Below are 15047 nucleotides of genomic sequence, written 5' to 3'. Positions count from 1 at the left end.
GTCTCGTGGATCCTCGGTTACTAAAGCAAAGGTCCCTGGAACCGGAAGTATACAATATCCTCAGTCAGAGAGAGCAATGAGGCACATGTATATGAAACACGAGCGACATTTATTTCGTTATGACCATAGAAATGTTGCACGAACAGACGATTAGAAGACTGAAATAGGTAAGTTGCGTCACCGTAAAGTGCGGGGGGTGGGGGTCGCTTTGCGGGAGAGGGGGCGGGCGAAAGAAGCAGCAACGTCACATCCGGGCGCTTGTCAGCTCGTGCGTTAGATCACTAATCACAAACAGTAAATTTAAAAAAAAAAACAAAAAAAAAACTCTGCGGTCGTCTGCGCGGCAAGAGCACTGGACGAAATATACATTCAATCCATGTAGAAAAATAATCATCGACATACACGTTTCTACCTCCGGGCCGACGTCACGTTTCAAGACTGACAGGCGCAGTTTGGCCGAGTTCAGGGAGGCTCAGTGGCGCCCCCTAGTGGCCGGAGCGAGAAGTGCACGGGGTTTAAGATTGACTTCCTGTATCGTTCATCTTTGAGGACAAATGATTAGGATAAAACCAAAGGTACTGTGATTATTACTTGCAGAAACCACAGTTCAGTTTGTATGTGTCAATCTAGATCTGCATCTCGAAAAAAAAAATCGCAGGCACAACATCGACATCAACCAATTTCTTATTTATGTTTGGAAAAAGTTGAGTATTTTTCCTTGTTCCCTTGATAAACTTTATTCAAACCACCAACTATAAAGTTCAAATTGCGCCTGTGATTGTGCTGTGCTCCAACGGGGGACTTGTTAACAAAGATTCACAAGTTTTGTTTTCAAAACACTCACAACTTTCATTTGAACACATTAAGAACTTAAAGCACAAAACTGAGATAATAGTGCACGCATAGTTGCATGTGTGTTTATCTGTGTCAGAGAGCATTTCGTAAGCCCTAAAAACTCCCAAGAAATAAACAACATTATGCAACATCAGGCACTTCCATCTCCCCCTAGCTTCATTGTCACACTGTTTTGCTATCACAAGATGCTTGGCCAATAAGGTCCTGCACTCAGGCACGCACGTCCACACACTCACTCATATGGTCTCTGAACATATTAACACTAAACTGTCTTAATTTTCCCCCCACACTCAATTTCTCATGTTTCCTCACCAAATTGGGTTTCTCTTTTGTTTTGATCACACAGAAACATCCAGGAGGTGCATTCAGGTTTCTCTTCACAAAGTTAGCTGCACATCCATAATTCAGAGTTCAATCACCTCTCAAACAGCTCTGGTTTGTATTTAGGATTTAAACTGTGTTTCACGAGAAATCATGCAGAAATCAGTCCGAGCAATAGATGGTAATTTGTGGCGATGAATAAAGATGTTCCTTATCGCCTATTCAAATGAACATCTCGCCACCTATCAGGACTCATCGTGTGTATTCTTTAATGCCGCCAATGGCGCTGATAAGATCACAGAGCTGATTAGTACTTTATCGACTCTATTTCAAAAAGCTATTGAAATTGTTGAGTTTTACTGGAAAACAGCTGCTTTGACTCAGGAATGAACTGAATTAAACTACGGTGTGTGTGATGAACTATCCTACAATTAACTAGATACAAGCAGAACTAGAAGAGGATTCTGTGTAGCACTGGTCTCTGATGGCTGAGTCAGACTGCAGTTTTGCCATCATGTTCACTGAAGCCGAAGATAAAAGTAAACAAGTGTTTTTATTCCATCATTCCCCTTGGTCCAAATGACATGGATCTTGGAAGTTTTATGTTTAGTCCACCTTAGATTTCACACAGGGCCCAGAAATGTGATTATTCTGATGGCACCAGAGATATACTGGGTTCAAGCATTTCTTTATAGATGGGTGTGTGTTCCATGCGTCCAGAATAGCGAGTTAGCCTTTACCTTTGCCTTCAACTTGGCATGCTGTTTAGCTGCAGTCAGCTCAGACATGAAGGGTGGAGGAGTTTCATAGGGGTGTCTTTAAACAGGAAACTTGTTGTCCTCCTGCGGTTTGTATCCAAGAAATCCGAAAGCACGTTCTCAGCAACCGTGTGCATACGGATCATTTTAACAACTCTATCACAGAAACAATATTGACTTAATTGAACCAGAGGGAGAAAATTCTGTGCTCTAGCGCCTTGCTGGCCTCTAGTTCAATGATTTGGTTGTTTCAAAACCATCTGTTTTTTTGCACCTTCCTGCTCATATCCTGCGACCCCGAGACTCTGTGTCTTTTTCACAACTCCAGCTTACTGGCAGACATTCGGCAGGTGGTAAAGTTATTTTCATTTTTTTTTTTTAACTTTTGGTGATTGTCTAAATTCTACATCAGAGACATTAAGTCTTTTCAGGGGTGAACTCAAGATATTTGTTGTGATCCAACTCAATCGGAAGATGGGAAAGTTTGGGGGTTTATCCTGCATTAGAAGCCTGTGGATCAGAAGCCTACAGTGCACTTTCACCTCCAGCCTCGTCTAGGTCTGGATGTATGATTCACTTCTTAGTAGTTTGTTTTGTGAGAGATGAAGCTATGGCAGGACAACTGACTATTTGCATGGACAGAGCCGTACAGGAAGAGAAAGGCATGCAGGCGGATCTGATCTGTGGAATTTGAAATGTGTACAATCTAAGACATGTTGTACATCAGTTACAGTCTGTGTATTAATGGGTGACAGGCATGTTAGTACTGGACGGCTGACATCACCGCGGGCTGACGTATCTACAATGCGCTGATAGTTTACATGCACAGAGGACTCCTCCTCTCTCCGCATGATAATCCAGCTCACCTGCTTTGAAATGTTCCAGCTTCTTTGATAAGAATGAACACACACGTCAAACCAAAGCACCCTGCAGCTTGACAACTACTGACGGTATGTTTCATTAGAAACTACTCAGGTACAATTTTTATATCCTTATCTCACAGTATTCTCATATTCTCATCTTTATAGTGGGTTTGATTTATTTTAGTTTCAATGGATCCCAATTGATACACATGTATACTGAGCAGGTACATCAGATGCTGTATGTGTCATTGAAAATAACTAACACTATTATTTAGTGCTCTGAATTAACCTGTTTTGCTTCTGTTTTTCACAATATGAATAAAAAAACTTTTTAAATACTTTTCAAATGCGTGTGTTTCTAATCAACAATGGCTTGAAAAATCTTAAATGTTAATTTGAAGGCTGTAATGGTCTGTATCATTGCTTATTAAAAATATAAATTTTCTCGCATCATCTTTTAGTGTCATGTGACTAAATTTCTTCGCTCAATGTTACCTTGTGTGTTCACTGTCAAACTGTTGCTGACATTCTCTTAATAGCTGTTTTGTGTATTCGCTCTCAATTAAAAACAACAAAACTAAACAGTTATTTCGGTTATCAGGATGCTTAAAAATGTTTTTTGGTGAGACACTCTGAATGTCAGGGAAAGAGCATTTAGAAGAAACTCTTGATTTCATTTTGAAACAGAAAATAACATTAATGGCTAAATCTGAAGATGTCAAGTTCAAGTGATATCATGTGGTTGGGGAGCAGCGACGTCAAGGGACGCCGTTAATGTTAGTCTGGGGACTCAGTCCAGCCCCTAGTAGCCGCTGTTACAAATCCATTCCGGTGCAGAGGAAATAATCTATTATAGGGTCTTTCAGTAAAATCATTAAGAAAAGTGCTTGTTAAAGGAAAAAGAAATTCATGTACTTGAAATTGAAATTTGGCAAAACTTCAACGTTACAGCGAAAGAAAATCCAAAATCCAATGAGGAGGAAAAAAAAATTGTAAGAAAGAAGAGGAGAAATTTTTCATAAAATGAACTTGACTTTTCCGCTCTTATTATTAAAAGGAAGTTGGATATGTATAAGTTTTTCAGGTGCGGTTAAAAGGGTGAATCTAAATATAAAGTGCATTTTAAAAACAATTTCATTGCATTTGGTGTCTTGGCTTGTTGAACTTCCCCGGCCTTAAAGTTCAAACTGCCACTTATCGGATTGCATCTTCTGTTCCGGAGCCTAAAAAAAGCCTAAACTCCTGCGGAAAGATGCCGTCTATCTCGCTCTCTCTGTCAGACGTCTATTACATGATAATCTTCACTTTGTTATTGGCAGTAGCCAGTAACGTGTATTTATTGCCCTTTTGATTCAAGGCCAGTCAGTTAGCCTTCTCTCTGTGCATGTAAACCAACACTGAGCAGACAGGAAGTGGTTGGCAGGTGGAAGAGCAGAAAACTCAAACACTAACGAACCAGTGCCTCTGAAACCCCCTGCCAGGCGGCTTCAGATGCCCAGCCTCCAGTCTCTGAAGAAACCTTTGGCCACCCGCGACTCTCTGAAAGTCACTGTGAGAGAGTTGATGGTGACGTCGGTGACCGTCACCTCTCCTGGACCGCCGACTGGCTTCCAGACGTCATCCGTCTTCTCTACTGGACTGAACTGGTCCGGACCGGCGGCGGGGCTCCACCGCTCCATCCTGCTCCGCCCTGGGTGAGGCAGGACGGGAGGACAGGGGTTGGAGTCAGATTGATTGCGTCAAGGCCTTCTCATGCGAAAACTTAGTGAGTTCGACACCGAGTCTGAGGGAGAGTCACAGCTCACCGATCTGACGATGTAAACACAGGCAGGTCTTGACTGGGAGAACATTGTCATTCTATCACTAGAATGCGTGCAGAACATTTTTCATGTCTCGACACATTCATTCTGATAATTAAAAAGACCTCTCGGCTTGGAAGGCTAGCATGCTAGCAAACCGGGTTTGGTTGTTCACAGAAGGTCATGGCCAGGAATGCAAACTATCACAGGACAAATAATTAATTGTTCGAGTTTATAATGATGTAACTGAGGGGGGGGAAGAAATGTAAAGCAGTAAGAAAATTATCTTTGAACTCACGAGAGAGTTAAGTCCTCTACGATAGTCTCAAGTCAAGAAATGCAGAAATACCATTGTATGCCATTGCAATCAAAATGTTAATGGCAACCATTTTTGGAGAATATCAAAAAATGGCAGAATAGGGTTTTTAGTGAAAGGTGGATTTCAGCCTTCCATGATTTTGTTTTCGTCAAGTCTTTGAATTTGCGACTCGTCTCTGACTCAAGTCTAAGGCCTATCACTCAAGGCTAACCATGGTGTTGGGTACCAAAAGGCCAGTTATTTATAATAATAGTTTTGATATTTTGTGTCCTGGCTGGCCTGATTCAGTGCTTCACCATGAAACACCTGGATCCTACATTGCACTGGTGTTTTGTTTGTCATTTTCACCAACACTTTGGTGTTGGTGGGCTGGTTAATTGAGGGTCATTTGTAATCTCTTTGAGATGATCTCTTTGGGACGCCTGGCTCATTTCGGCTCAGGATGGAGGAACTTCAATCTTTCAGTTCCATAAAGAGGTATCAAAAAAAGCGGGCTCTGTGGTCATTCGTACCACCGACCAAACACTTACCGTTTACAATACCTCCACTCTTCTCTGTTGTATTGTGCTCATTTTCCTCCTCTTCTTCCTCCTCTTCTTCCTCCTCCTCCTCCTCCTCCTCTTCTTCTTCTTCTTCCTCCTCCTCCTCCTCTTCCATCTCCTCTTCCTCTATATTGTCCTCATCCTCCCCCTGGATTCTCCAGTCCTCCTGTGTTGGACTTGGGGGTCTGGAGTTAAGGCATCCAAACTGTGACCCTGTCTTTTTATATTTACGATGAGCCAGTTGTGGGGACGCCTCCGTGCAGGCGTTGTAGGGCTGGTCCTCTTCCTCGGGGTGCAATGAGCGCGTCAGGGACAGACGCAGGCGAGGGGGGGGCTTCTCTGTGGCTCTGTGAGCACTGCGGAGGTCCATGGTGTAGACTGTGTTCTAATCAGGACAGAACAATAGTGAGAAGTTTATCAGTATCACGCATGTCCAACCAAAGCTAGTGCTGGAACTTCAATTTTGGAGGGTTGAAAAAAATTCTCCAGGTGTGGAAAAAAAGTTAATCCACTTCAGTAAATGAATGACCGGGGCAGCTGAATCAACTATAATGGATAAAAAAAAAAGTGTGACATCAAGTGTTCTTGGCACGTCTAATGCCTTTATTGATTATTTTAGCTTCATTCTCTTGAGCCTTGTTTTTCATGACTGTCATTTGTTTTCTTTGCTTCTTTTTAGGTATTTTCTCGCTAATGTCTGTATACCTTTTTGGAGTAATTTACTTGTGACATTGATAATTTATTGTGACATAAAAATCTGTCTTTGTGTGATTTCATTTGTTCGCCCAGTTCTACTGCATGTGCAGCAGCCAAAGCAGGCAGGCTCTCATCACACTTGTATGTCCTGCAGGGGGAGGGGACCACACTGAGAGACTTAAGAAACATGGGAATTTTTAAAAATGTGAAAAATCACTCCTGTTCATTGCTTCTAAGTGAACTCTGGACTGTACCTGCAGAAGCAGTCTCTTGGCTTTGGACCCCTTCCTCCTGTGACCCAGAGTCCTGTCCCTCTGCTCTCTTGGAAACAGGCAGACAGTTGATTTAGACACCACATACGGTCTCTGTCAAAGCTGTTCAGTCAAGTCATATCTTTCTTCCATTCATTTTATGACTCCAGCAGGATACAGAATTTGTATATGGTCATGACCTGCTGGCCCCCCCTCCCCCCCATTCTCACCACTACCACCAAAGTTGAGCTTTACATATGTCCTCGTCCTGACTCTTAGTATTCCCTGAAGTGTCCAATATTCCATTTCAATGAGTTATGTTTCTGAAAAAAGACATGTTGTATCATGGTCTTTTAATGGGATCATTCCCACCAAAATGAAAAAATACAATAATTCCCCTCTAAAATTCAGGAATACCAGCAACTGCTTGATCACTGCTAAGCCCCAGAGGCTTTAGCTGAATATAGTGGGAACTGGAACTGAATTAAATACACACAGACTTTAAATGCAATGTCACCGGGTAATACAACCAAACCATGGCCTCTATCAGAAGAGTCTTGAGTGTATTCTTGAGGTACCACCCATGATTTCTTGCGTTTTGAGCTGCTATTTGTTTACTGTGTTGTCGAAAAAGGCAGGTGTTTCTGTGAGCAACGGAGTTAAAATTCAGCAACTTATCTGATGTCATTTCTTTGGGTTGGTAGTAAAACTGAGGAAGAATCATTTCTAATTTTGTGTTAAATGTCCTTGAAAAATTTTTGTTAAATATTTTCTGTTTTTCAAAGAAATAGAACCCACTTCCCCTGATTAATGCATAAAATGTATTTTGCTTTCATAGTGACCTTGAGTTGTAAACACAATAAATTCATTTAAAAACAAATTCAAGTCAAAATTTTGAGCCAAATTTTGAAGAAAAACTCCCACGAGATGTCTGTGAGTTATCAACGTGTGAAGAATGAACGGGTGAAAAACTGACTGTCGCAGAGAAGTTGTGGACAGAAAAACGCATACATTTTTTCATCATAATGTGTCAAATCATCAGAATCCTACTTCTCTTCGTAAGCCTGCACCAAACGCCGGTCCAGGATGTGCTCCTCAGGCTCCCACGTGCTGTACCTGCAATAATTTTTTTTTTTAAATATAAAGAAAATTCATTAATATGCAGCATTTTATTGACATTTAAAACATTAAAACATTATAACATTTTAATAGTTTTGTTTAAAACAGCCCCTATGTTTAGGCTGAGACTGGGGAATATCATTCAAAGACAGTCATTACTCCTTAATCACATATTAAAAGAGAAGTTTCCCTCCCAGGGACAACCTGTAAAATTTATAACCCCCCCAAAAAAAATCCTTAAAAAGCCTTTCTAACAACTTTATGAGGATGTTAGTCTCAAATAGAGACATGCAATAACAATTGAATATTTTTCTGACTGCACTATCATATGATGCATGTTTAATATTAAAACAACATTTTACTCTAAATCTGAAGATCATAGTTTTGTAAAAAGTTTATTTTCTGCTTTTACTGTCTCATAATTACATCTTTAGATTTTTTTTTTATAAGTAAGAAATGCAATTGATTGTACTGCTGAGGAAATACATTTCTTTTATTTGCATAGTGTCTGATATGTGTACCGTCTATGTTAAAAGATTTCCTGGGACGTAATGATACCAGGATGTCCCTTTCGAATGTAGTGATTTTCACATTTCCCATACCACTTTCAGCTGTACTTATACACAACAATGTGATTATTTTTCAAGCTTGAATATAGTGTACATTGCCTGAGATCTTTCTGTAGCATCTATATAATGTGCTATATGTGTTGATGTAAAGTTGAGGCACATTTTTTTAATGTCACATCAACCATTCTGCTGATCATAATTCTATACTCACTTTGGAGGCCATCCTTTCCACTTCAGCAGGTACTCCACATTCCCCTGTGGAGACACATGACTATAAAGTTCAGCAGTAAGAAACAACAATTTCACTGCTCCGTTCCAGCTCTTGCATTGTGGCACTTTGTCCTTGAAAGGATGAAGTTTTACCATCTGTTCAATGGTATTAATGTACAAATGGTACAAGCCTGTGCTCTCAGATGTTAAATGTGATATCTGAGGTGATGAAGGTTCGTACTTAGCAACATTAGTGTGTTAGTCCAAGAATATAGCAATCTGAGATGCTGTGATAATACGGAATAGTTGATTTAAACTTGGAGAGGCAATGGCGTAGGGTATTTTTTTCATTTGTATTCAAACCACTTTCCACTAAAACAAGAGAAGCTAATTGTGATAAGGATGTAGACCAGTGCCATTGTCAGTTCTATTAAAGGAATGATTCTTACGTCATTGATTCCTGATCAGTTGTTTACGAGGGAAAAGCTGTTTATTGCTACTGACTTCATACTTAGTTATGAGGTAAGCATTGCCCAAGCAACAGACTGTCGCTGTCACAACAGAGGTTCAGGCATTCAACCTTCCTCTTTACAATGTTTTTTGTCACAAGTTTCAAGATGTGAACAGACATCGCTGTTCTGTGATATAAAAAATGTAACAGAGGATGAAAATGATGAGCAAGTAGACTCATGATTCACATGGATCAGACCGTTTCATCAACTTCTCAATACCATCGATGGCTAACGATTCATAATAAACCAAGCTTCCAACACCTGTTTCATAAATGATTTACAACAGGGTAAAAGCCACCTGACCGTGATTCTTCCTTATCATTAGAGCAGAGTTTACTCAGCTGTTTAGACAGATAAAAATCAGTCGATGCCTGCTGCATTTTGTTAGACTTGGATAATCAAATTTCTGCAGTGGGAGCAAATAATCTAATTTAATTTTCTGGTATGATTAGGGCCATTAACATTTGAAAAACATGACAGCTTATATAAAATTGCTCTTGTATCTCTTGCATCACATGCCACTTGTCAATGATGGTTTCATATTGTCTTCCCCGCTCGATGCGGAGGAGTCCTTTGTTTACCAAAGAGAGATTTGAGCAACAAGATGCAACTAATTATGCTGTTTAAAAACACTTCCAGCAGTCTTGATGTTACGCTGTGATGAATCAGGACCTGATATTATCGCAATCTTTATTGAAACCTCAAGTCCTTTAAGGAGTTAACCCCAAAACAAAAGAGGTTGCGGTAGGGCCCACAGTTTTACTTGATTGACCTTTTTGTTCACACTTTTGGACAATGGGAATAAAATGAAAAAACAAAACACAAGGAACTGCCTGAAAATTATACATGTATACACAAACACACAAATGTGAATGCATTTATATTTTCCTGACTGCATTTAAAAAGAACAAAACAAAAAGCTTTCAGTATACATTTTACACTTGTTTGGTTTATGAGGGGGGGTAAAGTGGAAGAAAAAATTTTAGCTATTAAACTTTTACATTTATGAGAAGGAATGAAAACAAATTCCAAGATCTTTAGTTTCTTTCTTCTCTTCTTTGTCAGATATAGTGCATCATTTTTTAATTGCAAACCCTGTACTGTCTATTTAAGAGAAGGGACAGTAAACCGTATCCCTCAATCGGTAATTGTGCTGAACAATCACTTTGAATGTTTTTCACCTTAAATATTTACCAAAATAACAAGTTCCTGTCCAGCATCTCTAAATTGACTAGACACAATGTGATGCTATACTGAGGTCATGTGAGATAAAAGAAATGTATTGTTAGAAAGGTCTGAACATGGAGCTGTGAAAACAAGCTTCTGCCTGAGGACAATGAATATTTAGCAAATCGCAGCATATCCATGTCGCTACACTGGGCTCATGTGTGGGAGATGCTACCATGCCGTTCGTCAATGGCTATAATTAACAGATATTACTGTATGTCTTCTCCATTGCAGCCAAATCACTCTGACTTAGTCATCCTCAGTGACATCATCTGATGATAACTTTCCAGCTCTCTAAGGTATTCTCAGCTGGTGAAGTCATCACTTTTTCCCGTCTTCAATTTACTCACCAGGTCCCTGTACACAGTGGGAGGATGTGTAGACTTTGGGTGAGCTGAAGGGCGTGTGGTGACCCAGATATCAGCTGAAAAAAAATTCGGCTCCTCTTTCACTGCATGTGTTATATAACTAGTTTTATCACTAAAACCATGCGAATCTCATGCTCACACACTAGCTTTCTGGAACTTAACGAAGATGAGAGAAGTCAAGATTATACCGGTAAATCAAATAACACATCATGACCACATGAGGGCAGCAGAAGCAACATTGCAATCACAACATTGGCACAGCTTCCCCATTGAGATGAAATTACAAACATTATGTTTTTTTTTTTAATTTATTTTTTTTATTTTTACTTTTAACATTCACTCTGCAGCTTTTGTTCTCTATTCTGGTTTTCATTGCTAAATGCTCCACAATCTTCACCAGGGGGTTCTGTTTTTTGTTTGTTTACCAACAAACGGAAAATCTGTTTCATAACTGATATGGTTATGAAACTATAACTATAACCTAAATAACTAAAGATGGATAGTTTTGAAGACCGATTATTACGATTATGTAATCAAATATGGTGCAAGTTCACAGGGAAAATGCCAGACAATAAGACAACGTCTGAGATATTTGGACTTCAAAGTTTCCCAAAGAGGACTTGTTCCTTAAATTCAACACATATTTAGTGTTGAATTTAAGGAATCTTGTTCAGTCAAAATGCCTTATAGAAAAGACGGACACTTAAATTGAATGACGGGTATCGTTTGTAACACTTAATAAAGACTAAAACATTTAAATCGTATGATGTTTGCAAACAATAACTTGTGAGAAAAGAGCCCAAACGCTAACTAGCCAAAATGCGTTTCAAGATAAAAGATGTTTGTATGACACTCTATCAATATCAGGACATATTAAACATACTACGTAATTAAATAAAACGGATTAAATTAGTGACTCGGGCAAATTTATCCGAAATATTTTGACAATTTAATGGTTCTTTAAAGGACTGTAATTCATATTTTTATTTGGTAGTAATGGTACGCGAATGCAGGTGTTGCACTTACGTGTGTGGTGACGACGGGTAAAAACAAGAACGTCACTTTTTCCACCTGTGCCAGAATTTAAGCCAAATCCGGAGTAAAAACTTCCCGATGGGAAAGTATTAGATTTAGAGTGTCTTTCCCCTGACATTTAAAAACTTTACGGAGGCATGGAGCCCCGGTGCGTTCAGGGACATGTTGAATTCTATTAGCGAAGGAAGTCTTCGCGACGCACCTGCCTTTACAACATCCTGTTAATTGAAGGGAATTAGCAAGCGAACAGGCCCGAACAAACAAAGGTGTTCGGCTGATACCCCTTCCCTCCTTCGAGCTCTCATTTGTTTATCTTTCAGAAGAAAAATCCCCAAACACATGTCGTGTTAACAACGACAACACTCCCCCCTCACGTTCCACGGAAGCCACGTCCCCTCCTTCCCCGCCCTCTTTCCACAGCCCGCAATTAGATAACCGTTACAATTACGCTCCGTTCATCTCTCAAGCTTTTCATTAGCATCCAAAGTAGCATCCTCTCTTGTAAAATGTGTCGTACCGCCTCCCTCGGACGCTGGCAACGTCCCGCTGCTAAAGAACGAGGCGGGGAATATGTGTTACCTTTCGAACTCTCTTCTTGACGATCGATTCCACGGCGAACACTTGCTCTCCAATCGCCGACAGCTCCATCTCTGCGCGCCGCCGCGGGGCTTCTACCTGGCAAAGTAGCGTATTCCCTCTCCCCAAACTAAGCTAATGATAACCGCTTCTGACAGCGTTCCCTCGGCTCCGTCCTCCCGTTTCGTTCTGCCTCCCCCGGTAGTTTGTGGCTCGCTTACCGGGAGCGACCCCCCCCCTCCCCCGAACTCCCTTCGCCCCCCTTTCCCCAGCGGGGGTCCGTATCTTTGAGAGCGTCCGGTGACTTTACAAAATCTGCGACACATCTGCGCGGCCCCGTCTCCCCAAGCGCGTCCCCTTGGCCGTGCGCGCCGACGGGTACATCATCCTCGTCAGTCAGTGGATGGAGTCCAGCCCTTTACACAAGTTCAGCATGACACACACACACACACACACACACACACACACACACACACACACACACAGATGTACAACGGATTACTGAAGACTGCGGGGGGCGGGGGTGATAGTCCGTGTACAAGTAGGATCGCATACCGTGAGAGATGTTATATGACATCACCGGTTTGGCAACAACAACAACAACAACAACAACAACAAAAATACGAGGTAACAACTTACCCGGTCCATGTGTTTAGATCCCCCACCCCTCTCCCTACCCTCCACCAACTCACAAAATCAAATGTAGGCATACAAATAAAATAAGTATTCAACAGATGAGTCAAAGATCATCTGAATAATGGGTTTGGACATTTATTTAGTGTTTTCTATTTCTGTTGCATCTGAGGGCTTTGAGATCTATCTTTAGACCCGCTCCTTAAAATATGTCAACAAGGGTGGCATATTCTAATATTGTGGCTTTTACTGATATAATTTTCCAAGGCATTCACACCATTACACCATCGGGCGATGTTCTTTATGTAGTTTTTCACCTTACATGTTTTAAATAATAGTGATAAAAAACATTAAATTAGTAATATTTTCATTTTGGATTATGACAGGTAATGGCCAAAATCAAGTGTCGGCACATAAAAAAATAAGCATTCAACAGATGGATAAAAGATCATCCGACTAATGTGTACAGACATGTATTAAGTATTTTCTATTTTCAGTATTTTTTTATACAGCATCCGAGGATTTGAAGATGAAGGTCTGACACCTCTGTCTTTAGATTTACGACTTAAAATAATGTCAACAGCGGTAGTGCTGTATTCTAATACTGCATCTTTTATTGATATTCTTTTCTAGAATGAAAGGAAAAGTGTACAAGACCAGCAACGCTGTATGGTTTTCAGAGTGGCATTGAGGAAGAGACAGGAAGCAGAGATGAAGATGTTGAGGTTCTCTGTGGGAGGGCTGAGGATGGACAGAACTAGGAATCAGTCCATCAGAGGGACATCACATGTCATCTGTTTTTGAGCTATGGTCAGAGATGTCAGACTAAAATGGTTTGGTCATGAACAGAGGAGGGATAGTGAACATATCGATAGAAGGATGCTGGGGTTGGAACTGGCAGGCAGGAAGCCTGGAGGAAGACCAAAGAGAAGATTTATGGATGTAGTGGAACATGAGTAGGACATGAATGAGGTTGGTGTGACAGAAGAGGATATTGTTAGATGGTGTCAGCTGTGGTGAAGTGGTGAAGACTTTCCAAGTTGTTTAAGCCACCATAAAAAAAACAAAAAAAACAAAACAAAACCAAACCAAACAGAAATACATAACATAAACATAAATAAAACAAGCACTGACCAATGGATAAGCAACCATCTAAATAATTGGTGGACATTTGATGATATATCAAGCTGTAAAAGTATTTTATTTTATTTTTTTTTAAATCAGGAAATTTTCATGTAGCCTCTGAAGGCTCAAAGATGAAGGTGCGACACCTCTATCTTTAGACCCACGACTTAAAATGACAACATATCAATGGCTAGTATCTTTTTTCATTATCATATATTATTAACAATTTATTAATTAGGTGGTTACACTATTAAATATTGGGTGATATTGTCTATGTGATTTCACTTTCTTTTTTTTAATAATAATTATACTGACTAAAAAATGTTTCAATTGTCCATGTTTTCACATTAGAGTTTGACAGTTTTGGAACTTCATACAGGACGTGTGAAAGAAAATGCTGTTCTCAACAGTCAATTAGGCCTTCTGAATTTTAAGAACTACTCCTCCCGGAGATGGTTGAGAGGGAATTTTGCTGCGTGAACACCTAATGTCTGACTGAGATGGTGATGATTTATAGTATAGGACTTTTTATCAATTCTGCAAAACCAAAGTCGGTGATCAACCATATGTAGCTATCATTTTCTTTTTAGGTAATATCCTTACAAGTTAGATGTTTTGGAGATGAAGTAACAGAGGTCAGACTGAGATGGTTTCGGACACATGCAGGGGGGGGCGCAGTGAATATCTGGGTAGAAGGATGATGAGGTGAGAACTGCCAGGCAGGAGGCCTAGAGTGATGACCAAAGAAGAGATTTATAGATGGAGTGAAAGAGGACATGAAGTGAGCGAAGAAGATGAAGAGGGTAGGATTAGATGGGGCTACACGATTGGCTGTGGGGACCCCTGAAGGCAACAGCCCAGAGGAAAAGAATAAGAACAAAAAGCAGAAGCCCCTGGTTATAAATGCTTTTTTAGAAAGCAGCCGCCACTGAATTTCTTGGGTTTAATCTTGAACAGTGTATGTATTTCAGAGCATTGAATATTCTTTTTATGATTATCAAAATTAATGATCAAGTAATTACATCCCTCAAGTAACTGTGCTGGCTAATATTTCTTTCTAACAAGTAGGCTAAAAGAAGATACATAAAAGTTGGAGTATAACCACAATGAGTTAATGCAGACCAAGAATAGCGCACTTAGTTTCTGTCCACCTCTGACCAAAACATTTTCTAACAACATGCTGAGAGAATATCTGTCTTGTGTTCATGACACGACAATAAGCCTTTCAGAGCATCGTCTGTTTAATACACCCACACTGCAGCTCAGACA

The 15047-nt window shown here is 40.2% G+C and overlaps 1 protein-coding gene across 1 annotated transcript; it reads right to left on the bottom strand.

The window, feature by feature from the left end:
- Positions 1-88: 88 nt before the first annotated feature.
- Positions 89-12259, bottom strand: cbx7b (chromobox homolog 7b). Its single transcript, XM_086141095.1, has 6 exons — positions 12024-12259; positions 8304-8347; positions 7455-7520; positions 6408-6474; positions 5446-5842; positions 89-4487 (listed from the first exon to the last, which is right to left on the bottom strand). The coding sequence occupies exons 1-6, from the start codon at positions 12090-12092 to the stop codon at positions 4285-4287; spliced, it is 846 nt and encodes a 281-aa protein (XP_085997221.1). The 5' UTR covers positions 12093-12259; the 3' UTR covers positions 89-4284.
- Positions 12260-15047: the final 2788 nt, after the last annotated feature.

Source organism: Fistularia commersonii, chromosome 33 (assembly GCF_037954325.1).
Source record: "Fistularia commersonii isolate RoL2024-O1a breed Wild chromosome 33, RoL_Fcom_v1.0, whole genome shotgun sequence".
Classification (NCBI taxonomy): Eukaryota; Metazoa; Chordata; class Actinopteri; order Syngnathiformes; family Fistulariidae; genus Fistularia; species Fistularia commersonii.
This window is presented reverse-complemented; position numbering and strand designations above follow the sequence as displayed.